The sequence below is a fragment of the Amblyomma mixtum genome, chromosome 1, assembly GCF_055824585.1.
Source record: "Amblyomma mixtum isolate Tamu chromosome 1, ASM5582458v1, whole genome shotgun sequence".
NCBI classification, from domain to species: Eukaryota; Metazoa; Arthropoda; class Arachnida; order Ixodida; family Ixodidae; genus Amblyomma; species Amblyomma mixtum.
This window is the reverse complement of record NC_143012.1, coordinates 171483155-171507824: the sequence shown is the minus strand read 5'-3', so window position 1 is coordinate 171507824 and position 24670 is coordinate 171483155. Positions and strand designations below refer to the sequence as shown.

At 50.9% G+C, this 24670-nt stretch overlaps 1 protein-coding gene and 2 pseudogenes across 1 annotated transcript; 1 reads left to right on the top strand and 2 right to left on the bottom strand.

Moving 5' to 3' along the window:
* The first annotated feature begins 5507 nt into the window (after window positions 1–5507).
* LOC149369796 (uncharacterized) lies at window positions 5508–16405 on the top strand (annotated as a pseudogene).
* Window positions 12557–13919, bottom strand: LOC149369797 (uncharacterized). The gene has a single exon (XM_089567437.1). The coding sequence runs from the start codon at window positions 13917–13919 to the stop codon at window positions 12801–12803; it is 1119 nt and encodes a 372-aa protein (XP_089423563.1). The 3' UTR covers window positions 12557–12800.
* Window positions 16406–16442: 37 nt separating the features above from the next.
* Window positions 16443–19944, bottom strand: LOC149369795 (uncharacterized; annotated as a pseudogene).
* Window positions 19945–24670: the final 4726 nt, after the last annotated feature.

Below are 24670 nucleotides of genomic sequence, written 5' to 3'. Positions count from 1 at the left end.
TCAGCCGTGTTCACTAGGTTAACAGCAGCCACCCGTGACTCAAAAATTCATTACTTTCGCCGGCCAAGCCCGACCAATAGGAGCGGGGCATTACGAGCGTTTTAGTATTGAGAGCGGTACGTAATTCTTCTTTCCCCAGTTCTTTCCCTGCCGTCGAGGAAGCCCGGAGAAAAATTGCACTAGAGGAGGCAAAACGGTGCGCTTAGACGATGCAACGAGGCTAAAAATTGTAGCATTGTGCATAACTGGACAAAGCCGAAGAGTGATAGATAGAGAGGTTGGGTGCTAGGCTGCAATGGACCGAGCCATAGAGCTGTACGAGGATCGCGGAAGCGTCAGCAATGCCCCGCGGCACGGACAGCCGCGAATAACATCCGCTGGAGAGGATATGGAGGTCAGTGCGGTGATGAACTGCGAGTCGTTACTCTCAACGAGTTCGAACAGGAACTTGAGCTCGGCTGCATGCAGGCGTCTGTTTCTAACTGCAAGGGAAAAGCGAGCACGCCTCGAATACTGTAGTGAGTACTTGTCCTGGAACGAGGACATGTGGAAGATGGAGATTTTCAGCGATGAGTTGCTCGCTGCGTTTACAGCTTAATCGGCGAAGTGTTAATTTAGTGCAGTGTAATATATCGGCAGATAAAAACCTTTCTCCCCAAGTGAAGCGACTAGTGTGCTGGTGATGTTTGCTCACTTACGGTGTTCTCCTCACGGACGACACACATCACGCGAGGTTCTCGAATTGTGCGTGATTTTGAGGTCTCGTCCGCTCACATTTTACTCACGTTTTTCTTTCCAGAGAAAAAAATGGCGAAGGTCGTGGTTATTGCCGGCGTCCAGACCGCGGTGTACCCACTAGCCAACGAGGAAGTTACACAGCTTTTTGAGAACGGCCTGCCTCTGTATGAAATGGAAGGTATGTGGTCTGTGTGAAGCAGATTCGAATCATTCGTCATGTGTACATTTGCTCGCATCACCTCGACTGGGCTCTGGTCTGCAGACGGCCTCCGCGGCTGTATAGACGACAGGCCAGAGGACAGCACCGAGCCGTCGGACGCAGCCATCGTTGAAGGCCCATCACCCCTGCAGCAACCTGTTGACCGCCTACCAACCCTGGAGCCACCCGTGGACGTCCCAACACACTTGCCTTAGCCAAACGTTGCTGGTACGGCTGATCTCGAGCCGCCCGAGGAGCTGTGGGCGGCTCCTCAGGCTTTACACTGGCCGTAGAACATAATACAGAAATTACTAGCACGCCCCCCACCGCAGTGAGGCAGAAAACATCTCGATACATAGAAAATTTGGCTGTATATAACTTTTAATAGTGCACAAATTGCCAAGGTAGCAGGATCGCTGTCTGTTGCGTGCTAATACGAGCAGGCGTGCAACTTGTATGATTACCTGCTATTTTTTATGTCCACAGAGCCAGCGAATGTCTTCGACAGAAGCCACGCAGTGCATCCTCCATACCGTCTGGGACCGGGCCTGGTGCGGACACCACAAGGGTAATTACTGTATTTGTAAGCCTGTTGCAGGCGCATAAATACCATGCTGGTGTAACTGCGCAACTATAGCAGCCTTCTCGTTAGAAAGAAACGGATTTGAGTTCGATTACGCCAATGATATTATATAAAGGGGATCACATTTCCAAATCTTGGGAGTTGAAAGAGCATTACTATGATCACTATTAACTTTTTAATAACGAGGCAAACGAGACGCATGTTATTGTCTCATGGTGTGGCGATGTGTCCTACCATGACTGTTCGCGTCCCATAAAGTGCTAGCTTACATATGTCAGCCGAAAGCTCTTGTATGTGAATTTAAACGTAGCACACTAGGCAGAGATTGCTATTTTTCAAAGCCATTCATATAATCCATCAAATTGAAGGCGCATAGACTCGACAATCAGACACTCACAAAGATTAAACTACAAAAAGAAAAGCAATCACTGAGCCATTTGCGCTTTGACACTACCTTCCCCTGGTGTGCTCCACTCAAAATATATATGAAAGAAATGATCCGGTTCGGGCAGCATAGTTTCTTTTTTACAATATGTACGTATTGACGCCACAAAAAGACATTGCCCATAATGGGGTGTGCACTTCTACCCTTTGGGCCAAAGATCCTACGGGTAAATTCAGACATTGCTTGAGCGGTGTAATGCGCCGACGCTGTGCGATGATGCCCGCCATGAAGAGAACATGGTTAACTGCGGCCAACTGGGCAGAAACCTCAAGGACGTTTCCGCATTTCGCCTTCATCAGAAATACTGCCTGCACAGCCACGAATAGAACTCGCGCTCTTGTGCTGTGCTTCGGAAAGCTTCCACCGCTATACGAACGAGCACAGGGACCGACAGGAAACCAAGTGTGCATTTGCGACGTTTTAATGGCTAGTGCAGTGCATGTTTAGCTACGGAAAGTAAGAATAGTCAGTGGAAATTTCCCTGGCATTCCTCCTGCTATGCTCATCTTTTACGCCGGCACTGAGTATGGCGAGCTGTTTTCTCCCTCAAAGACCGGCGTGCACGCCCAGAGGTGAAATACCTACGGGAATCTAAATTGGCATTGGCGGATGTCATATATGTAGTTGGCATGTTAAAGCGACGTTTTGACCTCAATAATATTGAGTCACAAAAATCCCCATCGAGCGTTCTAGGGTCCGGCAAATTATGCTTGGGTTGAACGTCTATAGAAGCAGCTCAGGCTATGAGGGACGCCGTAGTGAAGGGCTCCGGAAATTTCGACCACATGGGGTTATTTAACGTGCACTGACAGCGCACAGCACACGGGCCTCCAGAATTTCGCCTTCATCGAAATTCGGCCGCCGCGGCCGGGATCGAACCCGCGTCTTTCGGGTCAGCAGCCGAGCGCCGTAACCACTGAGCCACCGCGGCAGGGCGGCAAATTATGCAGCTGCGCATTTGTTAATGTTACGGGCATGTCTTACCATGTATCATGGCACCAAAATGTACAGCGAGTTGAAACTGGCCACGAGAGTACCGCCGACCGAAATTATTTGATCTGCTTCAATGGCATGTACAGGGAACGCTGAGCGCTTCGAATGTTAAGTACTCGGACCAGTGCAGAAGAGAACAAACCTTGGGACCATGAATAACGATGAATACAAAGCTTGCACTTAATTGAAGAGGCGCCTCCAAGTTTCGTGGTGCATGAAAGGCATGTTCCTGATCAGCAGACACGCACGATGTACTCCAGCCACTTGTGCACCGTTTCCTTTCAGGGCTCCATGATGGATCGGTGTCTTTTTGTTTTCACAGGCCGTCTCCAAGGTCTGTGCGGCAGCGGCGGGCGCGGACCGCTTGCTTGCCTGCTTGGCACTCGTGACTGCAGGCTGTCCTTTTCTGGAATGCTTTCTTCAACTTGCCTGTTTTGTCTGATATTTTCGGAGATCCCGAGAAAATACTGAGCACAGCATCCGCCAAGAGCACTGCTTTCTTCAGTGCATTTAAAAGGGCCTTGGTATTGAACTTGATGTAGTGAAATTACTATTGTATGCTTGGGAAAGTGCTTCGCGCAGATGCGGTCGCTCAGTTGTAATATGCTATCTGCTCTGACGTTTGCCTGGCGCCAAAGTTCTAGGCGAGCAGCCTCCGACGAAGCTTTAAGAAGTGACACTTCGTTCGGACAACTCTGGTACCATGATGAGCAGTTGGGTACGAAGCATAATCGCGTCTAGTCGGCCGGCTGGACACCTCAGGTGTGCCTGAACAACAACCAAACACCATTGCCATTATGTACAGGGTCAGTCACACTTAGCGTGAACACGGCTCCGCGTGGCACCGCGCTCCGCCGCTTGCAGCGCCCGAAGCGCCCGGCGGTGGATTCTCCGGCAGGCGCAGAGAGCGCGATGGGCGGGGCCACCAGCGCGTCGTCTGCTACTGCGCGTCTTCTGCTCTCGTGTAGAGTTTCGCAGCGAAGAGCGCTTCCCTGAGGTGCTGATAGGAATCCGTCGACTGTTTAAGACCGATCAAAATGCTCGGTACGCAGCATACACTTCTCTAAAACGGTAGCTCAACATCACTAAAACTATCTCGGCGTGTAATAAGGCAATTGCATGGCTCTGACTTCATACTGTAGGAATGCGAAATTCCTGGTGAATGGCAGCCGCATGCCGCGCTCCCTTCCTCGCCTATCTCTGAAGAGCAGCGAGGGAAAAAAAAGAGTTTGAATTGCTTCTTTGTTTTATTTCGAACGAGAATGGTGCACGAAACTCTCACACGAAGCATGTTTATCTCCGAGTTGTACTACTGCATTTCAGTGATCGTTACACGAGAATGCAGTCGACCTGAGTTTCCAGACTAGAAGCCACCAAAGACAAGCAAATAGCTGAACAAAATATCTTCAAAATCATCACGCAACGCGGAGTGCCGCATTCTTCAAGTCATTGCGCTGTCTTGGCCGGGAGCTGCACTGATGGTGAGGTTAGATCACTTTGCAAACCACGGTAGCTGCATGTAGCGCGCTTGCACGAAAAAAATGCTAGGCGTTGCTATTAAGGGTAAATACTCGATGTGGCATAAATAGACGTCGTGGTTATCGCTCTGATCGAGACCAAGCGCCGCTGGCGGCTGGCCAGCCGAGTCAGCGCAATGAGCTGCAGAATGGCGCACTCGCGGAAAGATTGTGTGATGAGTTTGCAGAGATTTTAGGCAGTCATCGACTTATCACTGGCAGCTTGCAGTCAGAAATTGCAGCCCCTGAGTGCAGAAGCAGTTAATCTGTGAACAGAGAAGCACGTCGTAATGTCTCGTGTCCCAGAGGAGCAAAAGAGTACAAATTGTGGAGAAGTGTGTGCGTAACGAGCATTTTGATCGGTCTTAAACAGTCGACGGATTCCTATCAGCACCTCAGGCAAGCGCTCTTCGCTGCGACACTCCACAAAACAGCAGACGACGCGCTGGTGGCCCCGCCCATCGCGCTCTCTGCGCCTGCTCGAGAATCCACCGCCGCTTCCTGCGGGCGCTGCAAGCGGCGCTGCGCGGAGCGCGGTGCCACGCGGAGCCGTGTTCACGCTAAGTGTGAACACCCCCTGTACTCTTGGGGACAAAAGTGGTATACTCCACGCGGCGGGAGCCGGAGAAACGAAAAACTGCGACATTTTGGCGAGCTAAAGCACGGAACATTGAAACGAACCAAGCGACATGCCTGCTGATAATAAAGTTCACTCACTGGCTGTCTCGATCACAGATTTAGCTTGTAGATGACGTTGTATACGTAGTTTTCCGGAACACACTGGCGGCAAAGCGCGCGCGGCACGCCGCCGGCGGCGAGAACGCCGCGCGACAGAGAGGCCACATCGGTTGTGCGCGCGGAGGCCGCCGCGGAGTCACGTGACAGCGCTTATCTCGCCGTGCCTGGAACTGGCCGAGTATACCCGTGATTGCTCTGTTTTCGCGCGCTTTTTTCTTGCTCGGATAGCTGACCCGCGACCGCATACCTCCTCGTCCCTCGTCATCTACCGCGCTGATCGCGTTGACTTCTGCAATGGCAGATGCAGACGACGGTGTTCTGACGACGATGAGCGTTTTGGTCATTCTGTGTTCTCTGCTGTTGCGACGGCGGCGCATGCAAACGGCACGTAGGCGAAGATTTTGGGTGCACCCCTGCTGGCGCTACCGAGACGCTGACGGGCAAGCGAATGCTTTGCTGCCCCGGCTGCGCGCTCGAGATGAATGCTTCGTCAGAGAGTGAGTGATTACAACATTTTTAAACGCGTAGTGTGCCGTGTGTGGCGTGACATATAGTGATGTTGCTTTTGATTCTTGATTATTGCTTCCTTCGGATGCCGCCTAGCTGGTTCGACACACTGCTTCAGCTAGTTCGGCCTTTGATTGAGCGGCAAGACACTCCGTTCAGGCAGTGGATATCCGCACACGATCGACTTGCCATAACAGTAAGGTAAGTCCGAAAGTCCGTGACCGGGCACCGTCCTGTCATAGTGCCTGATCAGCAGTCCCTCGGACAGTATTGTGTTAAAACGTACCACATGAACACTATGATACAACTCAGCCACGCCCCCCTCCTACCCATTTATCCTTTCAGAGGTATGTTATGAGAATACGCTTTTCAGATTTCTCGCAAACGGCGACACGATGAGAAGTTTGTCATTCAACTTCCTGACAGGGCGATCAACTGCTGGAATGATCGTAAGAGAAACTTGTGCTGCATTATGGGAGATACTTCAGCCAATCTATGTAAGGTTTCAACAAACAGCAGAAGAATGGAGAAAGTAAGTGCACTACAGCCCGTTTTCTTACTGCGGAGAGGGTATATAGTGTCCACAAGCGTCCACCTTGCATTTCTTTACCTTATTTGTTATGCTACTGACTTTCCCAATGCCCCTTGCATACTGACTTCAGAAATGTGTGGAACTCCTCCATCTCATAACGCGCATAAGACAATTAAATGTTACCTTATGCATTCCTACGCTATTGTTCTTGTCACAGTCTATATTATATTGCCTCTCGAACACTCTTTCAGATTGCCACAGACATGCTTGCAGAGTGAAATTTTCCCAACTGCATTGGATGCACTGACGGAAAGCATGTGAGCATTGAATGTCCTACAAATTCAGGGTCTACAAGTAGTCATTCATTACAGTCCTCATGGCAACATGCGATGCACATTACAAGTATGGTTCATTATGGCAAAACAAAGATTTTGTAAAACTGCTCGCTAATGGTATTTTTCTTGAGAATCATGAAAACAGTGTGTTATATTAATTGAAAGAGCGTGCCATTATATGCACTGAAAGAAAAGAGGACAGTTCAATGCTATAAGTTACATGACGAATTAAGGGGCATAGCGTGACAGGCGTATGATGACCATGGTTTGCTCACGCAGGTTGACAGTAAACATATTTGATTGTGCACAAATTGCAACAGATTTCAAGATCTTAATCTCCGAGTTCTGATTGTGTGTGGCATGTATATTTAGTCCAACTATAATGCAGCACAGGAATGACTACGAGAGTTTAACGCAGTAGTGACTGCAGAAGGAGCAAGGTGAAAGTCATGTGCTATATCACATGCTAAATGGGTTACATTGATACTTGCTTTATTTCTGATTTGTGCATGTGGACGTTGGCCACTACAGGGGAGAAAGTGATGGGGGAGTTTTCTTAAGAACAACGTTGACGCGCATATTGGGTGAGCGCCGATTTGGTACCCCCCCAGCAGCAACAGTGGGCTCAGCTGGTCTGATATCATACTTGATTGTGGGCGACGAGGCCTTTCCATTGAAGCCTTTCCTCATGCGGCCTTATCCTCGACGTGGCAAGCTGCACTAATTACTTTTAATGCTGACATGTTTCTCTGATTGCCGAGATGAAACATCAATGCAGCTGTACTGTGCTACTGCTGCCACTGTTTTCCATAGCAGATAGTTTTGTGCAATGCATGCATGCAGTAAAAATGGTCAAACAATTTCTACAAAAAATTTAGAAATGCAGTTTAGCGTGCATGCATGTTATGGGGGTTATTCCTGTAGTAACGCTCAAAGGGCTAGAAGCAGTTGTCGCTCTCTAGCACCAGCGTGCCAGCCCTAGCAGTCAGAGCTGTGACCCCCAACCCGCGGTGCGGTGAGTCGCAACCACGGCGGGTTCGGGCCAGAGGGGACAAACACGAGTATGCTACTCGGAGGAGCGTTTATTGCTCCCGAGCAATACAGTGCAGCAGCAACAATACAACCGCCGTAACGAGGGCGAGTGTTCCGCTCGCGTACGGGGGTGAAAAACACAAAGGGCAGAACGCACGCAAAAATGTGGGGGAAGAAGGTTCCGCTCACCTCGCGTGGTTCCTCGCTCACGGCCCGCGGCGGTCAAGTCACACACGGTGGCCGGGCGATAAGGGCAGCGGTCTCCGTGGCAGATCTCTGATCCGTGCGTGTGCACGGCTCCCGCCAGAAGAGAGCCAGCCTCGGAAGAAACGCGTCTCCTCCCGGGCTGTGGAGAGGAGGTCTCTCCGTTGTAAGAGGGGAAAGAGGGAATGTCTCCGCGGCGGGGAGCGAAAGGAAGCGGCGGTGGCGAGAGTGCCCTCCCTCGCAAAACCTCCCGAACGGCGCGCGCATAGCATCGCGTGATAATTACGCGCGGCCGTTACAATGGGGCAGGGGATTCATGTGTATCCCCACATCCCCCCCTCCTTAAAACTGCCCTACGGCCGAGAAGTGGCCGTGTTCACACAAAAGGGTATACCGAGTGGGGCCGGCGAAACGCCGTTTAACTTTAAAACTAATCAAGAAAATATTCAGCTCACAGCCAGCAGTGCCGCCGTCGAAGGCCGTGGACGCCAGGGCAGGAAGGCAGTGTAGACGACCGCCATGGACGACCGTGGAGCCCAGGGTTGAAGGGGGTCGATGACCGCAGGTCCCGTGAGTCGGCCAGGGCAGCTTTGCCGGGACGCGCGGGCGGCAGGCAGGCTCAGGGCAATTACGCACCGTGTCGTAGCGTACGGCAAGCCCCCACTCAGCTGGATGAACCGCTTGCTCTTGGCTCGCCCTCTTTTCCTCTGGTTGGGGGGTGACAAAGGCGCGCCGACCCATTTTCCCTCTGCCGCAGAGAACTTGCGAGGCGGGCCCAGCGGGGCACCAAGCTTCCCTTGTGGGCGAAGCCGCTGCCGCGGAGACAGGGGGACTCCAAGGCGGCCTCTCTGCTGCAGTTTTCGCCATGGTAGACACAGGCCCCGGTTTCTCCGAATTCTCGTTCGCTCGTCCCGCGGCCGACCGGAAGCTGTTCTTCTTCTGCGCAACTTGGTGGCGACAGCGGGCTCTTGGCTCCGGAATGCGGCCGCCTTCCAAACGGCCTGGCCCTCGGTGTTCGAAGCAGCAACGGTCGTTGGGGCGTCCGCTGGCTCTCCTCCGGGCACGCTGTGAAGGCTAGCCTGCGGCTGCAAGGCTATCTTTTCTTTTTAGTTACATTACCAATTTACACATTTTTTTTTTTGAGCTAGTCTAACCCCGCTCGGTCTTTTCCGACGAGAAAGCGTGTGCTTTCTCCGGAAGCCGTGCTGCGAAATATGGAAGGGGTGTTCCGTCCATATTGAACAGGAAAAATTACTCCCTGCATGCGCGTTGGTCAGAGTTGTTTCTGCCGTGGGCGCAAGTTGTAACGAGGTGCCGGGCTCTGTTGTCGAGCCTTGCCTCTCGGTGCGGCTGCCTGCTGGCGGGGGAGGGTGTTCTCCACAGGCCACTCGCTCCCTCTGTCAAAGTAGGGTTTGAGATCACAGACATGCACTGGCCCGCCGGTCGGTCTTAGCGTCAAGTCCGCCAGCTTGTAGACGAGAGAGGAAAGTTTCTCCCGAACTACATATGGTCCCGTCCATTTCGGCGCCAGAGGAGCAGAAAACCGCTTACTGGCATCGCTCAGAACGTGACTGCGCCTCAACACCAGGTCACCCGGTTTGTAGTGAACTTCCCGGTGAGAGCGGTCATACTGCTCTTTCTGCTGGGCCCGAGCAGTGCTCAGATTCCGGCGTGCTCTGTCCAAAGCCTCCGTCATCCTCGCGCGCAGCCCGGTCGCATAGTCGGCGCGTGCCGACCAAGCAATCGGGGTGTTGCTGCGAACCTGTAGAGTAAGTTCTAACGGGTTCGGCAGCTCCCTGCCAAGGTTGAGAGCGGCAGATGTGTACCCAGTCGAGCGGTTCACGGTCGACCTGAGAGCAAACCCAATCTCGGGGAGACAGGTGTCCCAGTCGATGTGCGTCTCCGCAAATGCAACGAGCATGTGCTTGATGTTGCGGTTTACGCGTTCCGTGGGATTCGCCTGGGCGTGGTACGTGGTTGTTCTCCTGTGCTTAATGCCAAGGGCCGCACAGGAGTCCACGAAAAGTTTGGCAGTGAAGTACGATGCATTGTCCGTTATCAACTGCCCGGTGTAGCCGAATCGTGTGAACACCTCGATCAGCTTCCCCATGATTACGCGTGCCGTCAGCTTTCGAAGTGGGAACAGTTCCACCCATTTGCTGAAATGGTCTGTGACAACGAGCAGATATTGGTTTCCACTCGGAGTCCTGGGGTAAGGTCCCATGACGTCACAAGCCGCAATTTGCCAAGGACCCTGGCTATTGATCGGCTGCATAAGCCCAGGTGGGCGTCCACCACGTGGCTTGACCCTTTGGCACACGTCGCACGAGCGGGCGTAGCGTATCGCATCCCGCTTCATGCCAGGCCAGGTAGCGAGGCGGCACAACTTGAGGTAAGTCTTAGGGCCACTCGCATGCCCAGCGATGCACGTATCATGAAAGTAGCTTAAAAGTGCTCCTCTCAACGTGCGTGGAATCACCACCTTGAAGGACTCGTGTGTATCCTTCTCGGAGGGGATATATCTCAGCAGGATGCCATCGGAGTCGAGCAGATAGGAATCCATCGCGCTCACAGCATTCCCAGCTGTGTTCGAGCGCCCCGCACGGACAACAATACCAGTTGCCTCCATGTGCGCCGCGGCCGCGCCGCCCGGCTCCCTGAGCCCATCGAACACTTTTCGACAAAATGGATCCTCCCGCTGTGCCTCCAACAGCTCCCTTCTGCTGAAAACGCTCACCACTGAACTGAGGCCTTCAAAGTGGTTTACGCTTTCGCCCTGGGAAGGCGGGGTGTCCCTTCCCTCGGGGCGTTGTGTGAGCTGCGCGGCAGTCGCGCTGCTCTGGCTGTCGGGCGCGGCGGAATGGGCAGTGTTGTTACTTCCCAAGCCGTCAACGGGCGCGCGCGAAAGTGCGTCCGCCACCACGTTGTTCTTGCCCCTCCTGTAGCGCACGGTAAAGTCGTAACGCTGGAGGAGCAGCGCCCATCGCGCTAGGCGTCCGGACGGCTCGCCTAGGCGTCTCAGCCAAGTGAGTGCCATGTGATCAGTCTCAATCACGAAAGCGACTCCATCGACATAGTAGTCGAACTTCCGCAGAGCGAAGATAATCGCGAGACATTCTTTTTCTGTCACGGAATAGTTTCTCTCTGCGGGAGTTAATGAGCGGCTGGCGAACGCCACCGGTCTCAGGCTACCTCCGTGCTCTTGAAGCAGGACTGCTCCTAAGCCCAGGTCACAAGCGTCCGTGTGGATCACAAATTCCCTGTTCAGGTCAGGCAGCCTTAGCTCTGTGGTTTCCGCGAGCGCGCAAGTGAGATGGCGTAGTGCCGCCTCTTGCTCGGGTCCCCAATGCCACTTCACACCTTTCCTTAACAGCGCTGTTAAGGGGGCTTGCAGAGCTGCGCAATCTGGGATAAACTGTCGATAAAAGTTCGCCAGCCCCAGAAAACGTCTTAGTCCGCCTATATCTGCCGGCGACGGGAACTACAAAATAGCCCGCAGCTTGTCTTCGCACGGCAGAAGGCGTCCTTTGTCTAGCGTAAACCCCAACAGTGTTATTCGGGTCGCCGCTATCTGGGTCTTGTTCGGGTTCAGAGTGATTCCCGCAGACCTCAGCCTTTCCAGTACATCCCTGAGATGGCGTAAGTGCTCATCAAAGGTTTCCGAATACACGACAATGTCATCCAGGTAAGCAAGAGCGTGGTGCCACCTTGCATCGCCTAGGACACGGTCCATCAGACGCTGGTACGTCGCGGGCGCGCCGACCAGGCCGAACGGCATTCGGGTAAACTGGAAAAGTCCCCTGTGACAAGTGAAGGCAGTTTTCTCTCGATCACTGGGGGTCATCTCCACCTGAAAGTATCCTCTGCTAGCATCGAGCGTAGTGAAGTACTTCGCTCCACCAACATTGGACACTATCGAGGGAATGCTCGGAAGTGGGTATGCGTCCTTCCGTGTCACCTCGTTCAGGCGTCGATAGTCCACACAAAGGCGGGTTGTTCCATCCTTTTTGGGCACCAGCACCACTGGAAACCCCCAGGGGCTGTTTGATCGTTCCACAACGCCTGTATCGAGAAGCTCGTCCAGTGCGTTATCGAGCGCTTTCCTCTTAGCCAAGCTGACTGGCCGAGGATTGCACTTCCATGGAACAGCGTCGCCTGTCTCAATTTTGTGCCTAACCAGCGTAGTGCAGCCAGGCCGCTCCGTGAATACGGCGTCGTACTCGTTTAGGAGCAGAGACAAACGCGCTTTTTCCTCCCGCGACAAGCTGTCTGAGTTTTCCAGCAGCGGGTGGCAAGGCCTGCATGCCGCCGCGGCACAGAGTGCAACCGCAGGGGGGACAGGGGGTCGCGCGGGAGGGGAGAGGTTCCCTTCCGCGCTTTTCCTCTCGGCGCGGTCGACAGGCTGGTTGTTCAGCCGGGCCGAAGGCGTTTCGAGGCTCTTTTTCGGGCGATCGTTGCGTACGTCTGCGCGCGAAGCATCGGAAAGCGAATGTGCTTTCGACGCTTTTTGGGGTTGAACGAAAGGTTTCAGGGTGCCACATGCTCGCTCCCTATATCCTCCGTTGCAGACGTCAATAACAATGCCCGTCTTGGCGAGGAAGTCTCTACCAAGAATAATTGGAACCGATAGGCCGGGGAGGTGAGCGAAGCGCTGGCGCCTCACTCGTTTCTCCCACCGCACCACAAGCCGCGCAGCACCGCTCGCGTGTGCAGTGCCGCTGGCTAATCGGAACGTGAGGTTGCTCGCTCGCAGTCGGAGTCCGTTCCGACGGAGATGCTCACATACCTCGTCGCCAAACAGGGATGCGCTCGCTCCTGTGTCTAGCAACGCCATGAACTTACGTTGTGCCACTGTAAGCTCAATAAGCGGTACTGGCGTGTCGCTGGGTGGTTCCAAACGACAAGCCAGCGGGGCTAGGAGTTCGTGTGACTCACTGAGCACCGCTGTTGACGCCGCCGCCGGTTGCGAAGCGTTGCTCACCGGCGGCTGCGTTCGTTTCCCGAAAGCGCGTGCTCTCGGTTCACGGGGCGACTGCACTCCCGGGCGTAGTGCCCTCGTTGGTTGCACCGGTAGCAGAGGGTATTCGGCCGTTGCCGGGCGGGGCAGTTGTCGCCTCGCGCCGGCTGACCGTTCCTCCGTGCCGGGTGAACCGTCGCAGATGCCCTTTGGTCTAGCGTCCTCGGGTCGGTATGTCGGTCCCGATTCTGCATACCTTGGCCACGCGCAGCGTGTGCTGACCGCATAGCATACGTGTACGGGTCGAGAGCTCGGTCTGACAGTTCCCAACCGTTTCTCAGTTGCCCGTCACTGAATGCAACCAATTCGGCTCCCCGGGAACGGTTTCGAAAAGTGTCTCCGTTCCAGGCGCATCGCGGCTCAAGTGCCTGCGACGCTGGCGGGGGTGGCCGATACGCGCGGGAGGCGAGTATGTCCGCCTGTATGCGCTTGGCTGCCGAGGCGAGTTCGTCCAAGTCCCTGAACGGTACGCCTCGTAGGTAGGCTGCGAAGGTAGGGTGCGCTTGTCGCGTGACACGCTCTACCTTCTCGCCGTTCGAAGCTGAGGGGTCTGCAAAACGATAAAGTTCGTCCATCGCCCTCACGTACTCAAGCAAGGACTCGTCCGGATGCTGAGTACGCAGCTCCAACTCGCGCCGCAGACGACGCTCGTAATCTGCGGGCAAGAACTCCTCGCGAAACCTCGCTCGGAACTCCTCCATTGTGCGAGACCGATAGCCAGTAAGGCGGAACCAGCGGGCAGCCTGATCAGTCGGTGAGATTGGCACGACACGCGCCAGAATCTCGCCATCGGAAAGCCCTGTCGCCTGCTGGTAGGTCAGCATGCGCTCAAGGTACTCGTTGGCACTGACAAGATCATGGTAGCCACCGTAGCTGGGAAGGTCCACCCTTAGCCTCGGACTCGCCGCTGGAGCGGGTGTTTGCAGGTTGTTCTGCACGATACCCGTGAGGCTCTCTATGAGGCGCAAGGCGTTGCGCAACAGAGCCTCTTGGGCCTGGCCAGGTAGTTCTGGCTGAGGGCCCAGGTGGGATGAGCAAGATTGCACGTGTCGCGCCATGCTCTCCCTACCTGGCGGCATAGCGCTTGGCGAGAAGTGCCTAGCGTCGCCGCTCGTCTGAGCCGGTGTGTCGTGTGAATCACCGCTCGGCTCAAACGATATAAGATCGCAGGGGCTAGCGTCAGCCTCTGGAAATACACCTGCAGTAGTTGTTACTGCCGTGCCAAGATGTTGCTGCTGAGAAGCCGTATTGGACAACCACAGCAGGGACTGGAAGTCAATCCCGCTCGCCGCCATGGCTAGTCTGTGTGTCGGCAGTCGCTCACACAGACACTTGGTTTGTCACACCTCTGGCCCCACGTTGGGCGCCAAGAATATGGGGGTCTATTCTTGTAGTAACGCTCAAAGGGCTAGAAGCAGTTGTCGCTCTCTAGCACCAGCGTGCCAGCCCTAGCAGTCAGAGCTGTGACCCCCAACCCGCGGTGCGGTGAGTCGCAACCACGGCGGGTTCGGGCCAGAGGGGACAAACACGAGTATGCTACTCGGAGGAGCGTTTATTGCTCCCGAGCAATACAGTGCAGCAGCAACAATACAACCGCCGTAACGAGGGCGAGTGTTCCGCTCGCGTACGGGGGTGAAAAACACAAAGGGCAGAACGCACGCAAAAATGTGGGGGAAGAAGGTTCCGCTCACCTCGCGTGGTTCCTCGCTCACGGCCCACGGCGGTCAAGTCACACACGGTGGCCGGGCGATAAGGGCAGCGGTCTCCGTGGCAGATCTCTGATCCGTGCGTGTGCACGGCTCCCGCCAGAAGACGAGCCAGCCTCGGAAGAAACGCGTCTCCTCCCGGGCTGTGGAGAGGAGGTCTCTCCGTTGTAAGAGGGGAAAGAGGGAAAGTCTCCGCGGCGGGGAGCGACAGGAAGCGGCGGTGGCGAGAGTGCCCTCCCTCGCAAAACCTCCCGAACGGCGCGCGCATAGCATCGCGTGATAATTACGCGCGGCCGTTACAATGGGGCAGGGGATTCATGTGTATCCCCACAATGTACATGACATGTCTTACAAGGAAAGGTTTATTTCTGCATGAAAAAAAAAAATGGTTCAGAGGACTAAGTTTTGAGTATGCAGTGCAATATCAGTGTATTAAAATACTTTTATCACTGCTAATTTACATGTTAGCTTCCATTTTGTGTGAAAGCAATGGTATTAAGCAGTAATAAAATCTAGTGCTGACATATATGGTTTAATTGCATGACTGCAAGCAAATGCATGAGTAATATTTAACCTGTTTTTCTAAAAGTATAATATACTGGAAACGTAAAGTTGTGCAATGTAGCCAAAGGTGGCCCCATGTATTATTTCTTGAGCACAACTTAAGTATGCAAAAATTGAATAAAAACCCCTACATCAAGTAATGTAGTATATTAAATTGGCTGCACAGGAAAAAAAAAGCACCTAGAAGACATAACATGTCGAAACAGTTTTTTCTTTTGAAGTTGATTTCAGCGGGTGCGCACAGCTGCCCCTTATTTCAATGATTTGAAGTTAGTGCCATTGCATTTTTCATCTATGTACATGCTTGCTGTAATTTTAATGCCCTGACCTTATGGTTTTGTCTAGCTCTTCATGCCTACAGGGCCAGCCAGTAGAGTATTTGAGGAGGGCAGTATTTAATTACCGGCTGAGTCATGCGAGGAGGCTCGTAGAAAACAGTTTTGGTATCCTGGCCAGTAGGTGGCGTATACTGAAGAGAACCTTTCGAGCGTCAGAAGAAACCACTGAGAACATTGTAAGGGCATGTGTGGCGCTCGACAATTTTCTAATGAAAGACTCGGTGTCCTCAAGAACAACGTACAACCCTTCCGGATTTGTCGACCATGAAAACTAGGAGGGGAATGTCACAAATGGGGCATGTAGGAACGATAGTAGTGCCCTACCTAGATGAACAGTCCAGGGGTATCACTCTGCTCGGTAATTATTTCCAAGACAGTATGAAATCAATAATAGTTTCCATTTGCTCCTTTATTTATATTAAAGCAATTGAAGCTCATCAATAACAAACAGTGAAACCTTCAAAACATTTCATTTAAATTGATCATTTACCACAACATGACATAAGATGTTGCTCATTAGAGTTTGCCTTAAGAATTGTAACGGTGCAAAAACACATGCTTAGTGCATGTTTTGGGTACAGCTAGCGGCGAGGAGTAAAAGACGCTCATTAGAAGCTGTGACAACAGTTAGACAGGCAGAATAAGCTGAAGGAAAAGGATGAACATCTCGTGCATTTCTGTGTTACAGGGCTGCATTGACAGTAAGGGATAGGCTGGCATCCTACTTCATGAGTGACGGCCAGGTGCCATGGCAGCGAAGAGTCGTGACCCGTGCAGGACGGCAAGTAATTTCCGATAACAGGCAGCTAGTTGTCAGCATGCAAAAACAGTATCGTGCCGAAAGAAAACCGAAATTGCTTGCTTTTAAAAAAATATATTTTCAGATTGGTCGCAGTATACATTTCATTTAATTATATTGTTCCATTTCACCTTCATACAGCAGCTTGTGGTACTTGAATGTTACCTCGGGTCTTTTTTTTTTGTGGTAGAATCCTCAACTTAGCAGCGATCCAGTTTGCTGCCTCTTGACTGTCGTCTTTCAGTGCAGGCATTTCATTCTTTTTTTTATTTCTAGCAGAGTAGCTGAGCAGCTCCCTAAAACTTTTTTCACTGCTTCACGAAGCTGTCGGACAGCCTTCTTTTGGTCCTGCATATAAATATATCAGCACAATGTTTTCTTGCAATCACTGATTATCATTCAAATCCTGCAGGAAATGTGAACCATACCAGTACCGAGAGGAAGGTCCATTGGATGCTCGCCTTTTGGCAGACCTGCACGACAGGCCAAATGCAGGACAGGACTCAAGAAATGCACTGGAAAAGTATATCTGCTTCCACTAAAAGAAAGTGTGAACAGCTTTCTTACCCTGGATCTGGGGTAGCGGCTCCTGCTTGTGGAGTTGAGAACCTGCTTCAAGAAAATGTTTGTTGTTGTATCATACCCCAACACAAGAAAGTGAACACTAACTCACCCTGAAGAGCCAGCAGAACATGCCTCAGCTTCTGACGTACTGGGGAGCCTATAGGAAAATAAAAAGTGTGTCATTTATGCCATGCAGAAAACATGTTGTCTACTTGCAATGCTATGAAAACGAACAAGACACATTACACTCATCTAGTAACCGAAAGCTTGGTTTCAAACCTTGTTGCAGTTTTTGGGTGTGCAGTCATTAAATCTGACACTGAAAAGTTTGTTTGAGTTTGGTTTAATGGCGCATAGCCACCTCAGGCCATCATGGGTCAAACTCAATACACTGAAAAGATTTTCCTCGTACATTGCAATGCAGTGTTGAGTGTATGATTCACTTGGAACTACAGACCAGTGGCGAGTCATGACAGCAACAAAGCCAAGATCTGCATGCACATAAAGCTAATCCATTTCTATAGGAGTGCAGCATAACACTACAAAATAGTGGGGACCCACTCTTAAACGTGAAAACCTGGAGGAAAGGGTGTATTGATAAGGGACATGTCATGCACCATAGCTAGGAAAATTGAAAATCACCACCCATCTCAAATCATCTTCATCAGTGAAGTCATTGGGGCTGTCAGTGTTACTGCATTATTAAAGACATACGATGTTACTCCTATTGGCGGATAACGACACCAGAATTAGTACACCTTACTTATATTTCTTGAAAAAGCGCAGTAGCCGGGCTTGAGGCACAGCTGCACAGGTTAATGAAACGGCAATGCTGTACATAAACTGTTTCACTGCAGTAATCGTTATGGTAAGCAAAAAATGAGGTGCACACCAGGCCACCGGCCTTGGACTGGAAGGGCTGTTGGATGACAGCAAAGATGGCTGAATGCAGCTGCACAAAAGCACAGATGCACTTGCTTTCAGTGTAACAAGTTAAATCACTTGAAGCTTTATAAATTAAAGTTACACTTATGGAAACAAGACTTAACGTACATGTCCTCTTCTGGGGGCACATTTTTTGAAGACCTGAAATGTAAAATGTGAGGTGTTTTGATGCAATCCCTGCAGATTTATCGCCAGGAAAAAGGCAATATGAAAATAATAACAATAGCAAAGCAATAACAATAGCAAAGCTGCCAGCGCAGCTGAAGGGAAAATATATTCTTAAAAACACAAAAGCTTGGGCAGCCAAAGCAGGTAAAAGATATTAAACACGAAGAAGGAGGCTTAAAAGAAGAGTGGTAGGGCGGGTGACAGCAGTGAAGTTATGAATGCCAGACTGGAGTTCGCCCAGATGGCTACTAAGAGGTGTTTTTTTTTACCTTTCGGCATAATGTGGCGTGTTCCTCAGCATGCCATCCACGATGTCGAAAAGTGTCCACTTCGTGTGGACCTTTCCGGCCTCTTCTCCGGCGCCACTTTTCCGGGCCCCTCCGACGCCGACACAATTTTCAGCCAAAGATCTTTAACATTTTTAAATTTTGCGCCTGCTTGCGGTCGTGCAGAAATGTCACAGTTTATCACCAAGCAAGGTTGCAAAATAAAAAGATGAGTAACTTGTTTGAGCGCTCAAGCGGCGCTGTACGAAGCGCAGCCTTATACGACACGCGAACCTCTCAGGCAAAATCACCATGCCCCTAGGAAGCCGAGATTCCACAACATTTGCTCCGCAGCACACCGCTTGAGCACTAAACAAGTGTGCTCACCTCTGCACATTCCTCCCGACGTGAACATTCAGCGGAAGCTCAGATAAAGAATGAAAACAACTCACCAGTCAGGTCGAATGGTCTGCCGATGATCGCAAACCGGTTCATTTTGGCGTCCTTATTAAGGCGGAAGCCTTTAATGTCTCATCGTTGTAAGCAGCAGTTGTCGACAGAAAATGTCACGCTTTTCAATTGGTGGAAACGGTCGTGACGTCACAGTGCGCGAATTTCAAACGGGGCCAATTGCACTTTGGCTAGTAACCATACAACCAATAGAAGGGATCGTATAGTGATGCTCCAAGTAAGTGGGACTGAGCTTAGTTAATTGCTTAATTACCCAATTAGCCTAATTATCTTTACTAGTCAGGCCATATAAATAAATAAATGCGATTAAGAAATTGGTCGAGCTCAGGAATCGAACCCCGGTCTTCGGCGTGAGAGACGAGCACGCTATCCACTCCGCCATGCCAGCTCGATGGTTTCGAATGAACAAAGGCGCGTCTAGTGAATACGGTGTCTTCACTCACTCTCATCCTCCTCCATTCCCTTCCGGTGAGGTTTAGGTGTCCACCGACAAATGAGAGACAGATACATTTCCTTTCCTCAAAAACCAATTTACCGACGAGCGAGGCGTAGAACCGAATGGGCGATGGCGTTCTATGGACTCCTTGGCAGCGTTGCAAGACGCTGTCGCGTTCCACTCTTAGGGGCGAAGCTTAACATCTTAATCACACATCAGTGACCACACTTTAGGTCAAAAAAGTGCCCCCCCCCCTGAATTTTGACTGGTGTCCACCGAGATATGTGAGACAGTTACTGCGTAATTTCCTTTCCTCAAATACAATTTTCATTTTCTTCATTACGGCTCCTCTTTATCTTCTTTCACTCCCACCTCCTTTCCTCTACGGTGCGGTTCAGGTGTCCACTGAGATGACAGAGAATTACTGCGCCATTTCCTTTCCTCAAAAAACGTTGCGTTCAAAGGGCAAGGCATCGCGCCGAACGGGTGGTGGCGTTCCGTGGACTCCCTGGCAGCGCTACAACGCGCTGTCGCGTTCCACTCCTAAAGGCGAAGCTTAAGCGTCATTAATTAGCAGTTAATTAGCATTCAGGCATTAATCAGTAATTAACAATTAATTAGTGATTTGCCATGACTTAATAATTAGTACTCAAATATATGTGACGCCACCAGTGGCACAGAAACAGCGAAGGTGGTGCGGAAAACGCTTCCGCCTCTACCCACTTTAGACAGTCAAAGTGCCCCCTGAATTTTTTTTGTACTCCGGGTGAGTTTTGTCTTACAAAAAGGGGAATACGCGAATAGTCTCCGGAAATACTTCCATCATGTTCTCTTGGCTGACATTCATTTTTCAACGCGGCTGCACATGAACGAGGAGAAAGCTCTCTGTCGCGGCCGGCTCGGAGCGCTCGATCCTGGTCTAGCCGCCGCCGCTTGAAGTTAACTTCGGCAGTCGCCAAGAGGTGGCGCTGAGCCAGACGCCTCTCATTGGTTCTACCCGCTCCACGGCACGCGGCAAGCCGCCGAAAATGGCTCCTCGACCCATCCCACTACAGAGGCTAGAAGGTTTTCCTAGTGTCGCGACCGGGCCGGCGCAGCTGAAGTAACTTGCTATGCTCAAGGCAGATGGCGCTGCCGCCCGCTGGCGTGCGCGCGGGCGCAAGAAGCCCCTATGGGTAGTGCTCGCTGGTTCAGTCGGTTGATCGTGTGTGGGTTGCTATCACTGCTTTGTTCACAAATGAAAATTGGGTCACTGACCAAGTCGAAAGATGAAAAATGACGTTTCGGGTCCCATACGGGGCCCTTGTTCACAATAAGGCTGTCACAGAAGAAGGGATGGTTATATACGCTTCAGAATCTTCTGCAATCTTTTCACGTAAGTATACGGGGCCCTTGTTCACAATAAGGCTGTCACAGAAGAAGGGATGGTTATATACGCTTCAGAATCTTCTGCAATCTTTTCACGTAAGTATACTTACGTGAAAAGATTGCAGAAGATTCTGAAGCGTATATAACCATCCCTTCTTCTGTGACAGCCTTATTGTGAACAAGGGCCCCGTATGGGACCCGAAACGTCATTTTTCATCTTTCGACTTGGTCAGTGACCCAATTTTCATTTGTGAATAAATCATGCTTCGCCCTGACCAGACGGTGTTCCGTCGAACCTTGGACTATATCACTGCTTTGACAAGGCGTTAAAGTGTTAAAGACGGTGCAAACACTGGCATAGGTTCTCTTCTCATTTAGATTCGACACGGACTAGCTGTAACACCGACAGTTTGCCGCGGCAGCAAATGCAAGCGTCACGTCGGGCCTCACCTACTGCGCCGTGAAGAAGCGTAAAAACGCATTTTGTACATGATACCGAAATGAGAAAAGGAAGCGGCACAAATTGCAGGGTGGAACGTCTTTATTACACACGATTCCATGACAACAATGTACTAATGCCTTTTTTTGTGCGAAGTGCCCTGTGCGAGGCTACTGACAGCGCCTCATTTTCAGCAACTTTTTCTTTTCTCGCCGCGCTCTTTGTTTACCGACTTTACAAGGAAATGCATCCTAGTCAAGGCGTAAAACTTGACCACTTCTGTCGTAATTCGACGTCAATGCTCCGCGCAGCCCACACCTTGAAGCTCACGTCCCTGAAGAAAATGCAGAAAGCTGACCATGCTATCTGCGTGTAGCTCATTGCGGCTGAAAAACACCGTAAATGCGTCCTCAAGCTTAGCTATGAGCTGTTCAATTGGCCTTGTTGGATAAACTAAGCATCCATAGTCAAAATTTCGAGTAAGTGAGGCATTGTTGTCTGACTCGGCTTGCAAAGGCAAAGTGCTGAAACAAGTTGCACATTCGGGGCAAGGAAATCTTTTAAGGATTTTTATTACAACATACCCAGCTACATAAAAAATTAGTCTGCTGTCACTTTTTTTGTCTACACAGCCCTGATGATCGCTCAGGCTGCTGTGCTCCTCGAGCAGCTCTGCAGCAAAAGCCAAGTTTCCGCCATCCAATAAATTATCGACAAGTTCAGTTATTCGTTCATTTTTTCCTTTGGGAACATCAGATGGTTGCAAGAGGGCAGTCACGACTTCTGCAGGTACGTTTGCTCCTTTTGGAGGCTTTGCGAGGCTGTAGAAAGAAAGGTTGTTGATAATTATCAAAAACTGCCCCACAGTTGGATGATCATTGCAACCGAAGAACTGGCGCACAATCCCAAATACTTTCTCCATCCTGTCTTGGCTTAGGTTTGCAGTCAACAAGTGCAGCGACGTGGTCAGGTATTTTACAAGCGACAGTGTGCTTTGCAGCTTTACACGCAGCCCAAGGGCAGTTCCTGCACTTAAAAAGCCGCCACCATACTGCAGCATGTTCCTCCCATTCCTTGAGAAAAACAATGAACTCATTCAAAAACTGTGCACTTCTTGAATCAGCACGAAGGCCTTTTGATGGGATTCTAGATGACATTATAAAAATTAGTCTTTCCATTAGTTTTACAAACCGTTCTGTCGGCTCGATGTTTCTGACATTGTCCCTTTGCAAATGGTCCCGGTAAAAGAAAATACCCTTTAGTACCTCCTGACTGAACAGCTGAAATGCAAGGTTTACTCGCATTTTTTCGAATGCGTTTGGATGCACATGTGATTGCGTGATGTGTGGCATCACCTTCAATGTCACAAATCGCCCGCGCGCAATTGCCAACAGGCTGGGCGAACGGCGCGGCTTGCATAGCGCGCCAAAAGCCGCACGCCTGGCAGCTGCAGCGCCACCTACGCTGTGCATCCAAACCGGTTTCACAGGGGCCCCTTGAAACGGCGGCCATTCACGACACTAGGAAAACCTTCTAGCCTCTGTAATCCCACGGTGTAAGCATATTTTAGGTGAGACGACGCCGCCGCTCTCCGCTTCGCGACAAACCTCTGCTTCTCAGCTCTCCAACAGATGGCGCTACCAACTCAGACCCGGTAGTGCCCGGTCGCTGTGTGGGCGAAGTCACGGTATAAGAATAGGTGCGACAAGTAAACAAGAAACCAACTTGGTCTCGCAACGTCATCGTTGCGAGGCCAAAGCAAATCGTCCAGTAAAATAAATAGTATCACTTAACAGCTTCATGTTAACCCCTAGCGTTCGGTTTTATGTGCATCGAAGGCGAAACAGCGAGTGGGGGGGGGGGCTAGGCCCCGTTCGTCCGGCCGATTTTGGAGCATGCGTTAGGTAGTTTCTCTGATACTGGCTATCGCATGAATAAACGTCTGCAATGTTTTCGCTTACCCCAATCACCCGTCGTAGGCGGTCAAGCGTAGCTACTGTTATACACCGACACCGAGCTTATATTCTACCGCTCACGAGTGGCCCGTCATGGCAATAACGCCGCAAGTTGGTGATAGCGTCAAAGTAAAGGGAATCCACAAGAAACAGTTGCAACATTTCAGCCCAGAAAACGTCTAATAAACCGTGATAACCGTGATAACCCGTAACAACTACAGATTCGATACTGTCTTTATGCTTTAATATTCCTACGTTAAGATACATACAGTTTATAGTGTTGTTCATGAGAAGAATGCATACATTTGTGTGGATGGCAAAAAGGCATTGACATGATAAATTTCATTTATTAAGGCGGAAGCCTTTAATGTCTCATCGTTGTAAGCAGCAGTTGTCGACAGAAAATGTCACGCTTTTCAATTGGTGGAAACGGTCGTGACGTCACAGTGCGCGAATTTCAAACGGGGCCAATTGCACTTTGGCTAGTAACCATACAACCAATAGAAGGGATCGTATAGTGATGCTCCAAGTGGGACTGAGCTTAGTTAATTGCTTAATTACCCAATTAGCCTAATTATCTTTACTAGTCAGGCCATATAAATAAATAAATGCGGTTAAGAAATTGGTCGAGCTCAGGAATCGAACCCCGGTCTTCGGCGTGAGAGACGAGCACGCTATCCACTCCGCCATGCCAGCTCGATGGTTTCGAATGAACAAAGGCGCGTCTAGTGAATACGGTGTCTTCACTCACTCTCATCCTCCTCCATTCCCTTCCGGTGAGGTTTAGGTGTCCACCGACAAATGAGAGACAGATACATTTCCTTTCCTCAAAAACCAATTTACCGACGAGCGAGGCGTAGAACCGAATGGGCGATGGCGTTCTATGGACTCCTTGGCAGCGTTGCAAGACGCTGTCGCGTTCCACTCTTAGGGGCGAAGCTTAACATCTTAATCACACATCAGTGACCACACTTTAGGTCAAAAAAGCACCCCCCCCCCCCCTGAATTTTGACTGGTGTCCACCGAGATATGTGAGACAGTTACTGCGTAATTTCCTTTCCTCAAATGCAATTTTCATTGAACCGCACCTCCTTTCCTCTACGGTGCGGTTCAGGTGTCCACTGAGATGACAGAGAATTACTGCGCCATTTACTTTCCTCAAAAAGCGTTGCGTTCAAAGGGCAAGGCATCGCGCCGAACGGGTGGTGGCGTTCCGTGGACTCCCTGGCAGCGCTACAACGCGCTGTCGCGTTCCACTCCTAAAGGCGAAGCTTAAGCGTCATTAATTAGCAGTTAATTAGCATTCAGGCATTAATCAGTAATTAACAATTAATTAGTGATTTGCCATGACTTAATAATTAGTACTCAAATATATGTGACGCCACCAGTGCCACAGAAACAGCGAAGGTGGTGCGGAAAACGCTTCCGCCTCTACCCACTTTAGACAGTCAAAGTGCCCCCTGAATTTTTTTTTGCAAAAGAGCTTGCCGGTCGGCATGGATTCTGAGAGTATCCGATAGGCTACTGCATGCACGACATATGTCTCCCACCGGTAACAGCAGTGGGCATCTTTTATGCCTTCATTTACGCTGGCAGTCAACTAAAGCACATTCAGGAGCCACAGAAAGAAACTCCTTCATATTAGGTCCTCCACTGCAAATGGTAAGTTGTGAACGGTTTTTAGCACATCCTCAACTTGAGATTTCGACACAGCAAAATTATTTATGCCTACAGCACTACATTCAACCGGCTTGCCGAATATGTACGCTTGCAAATCCATGTCACTTTTCACATGCACAGACTTTCTGTTA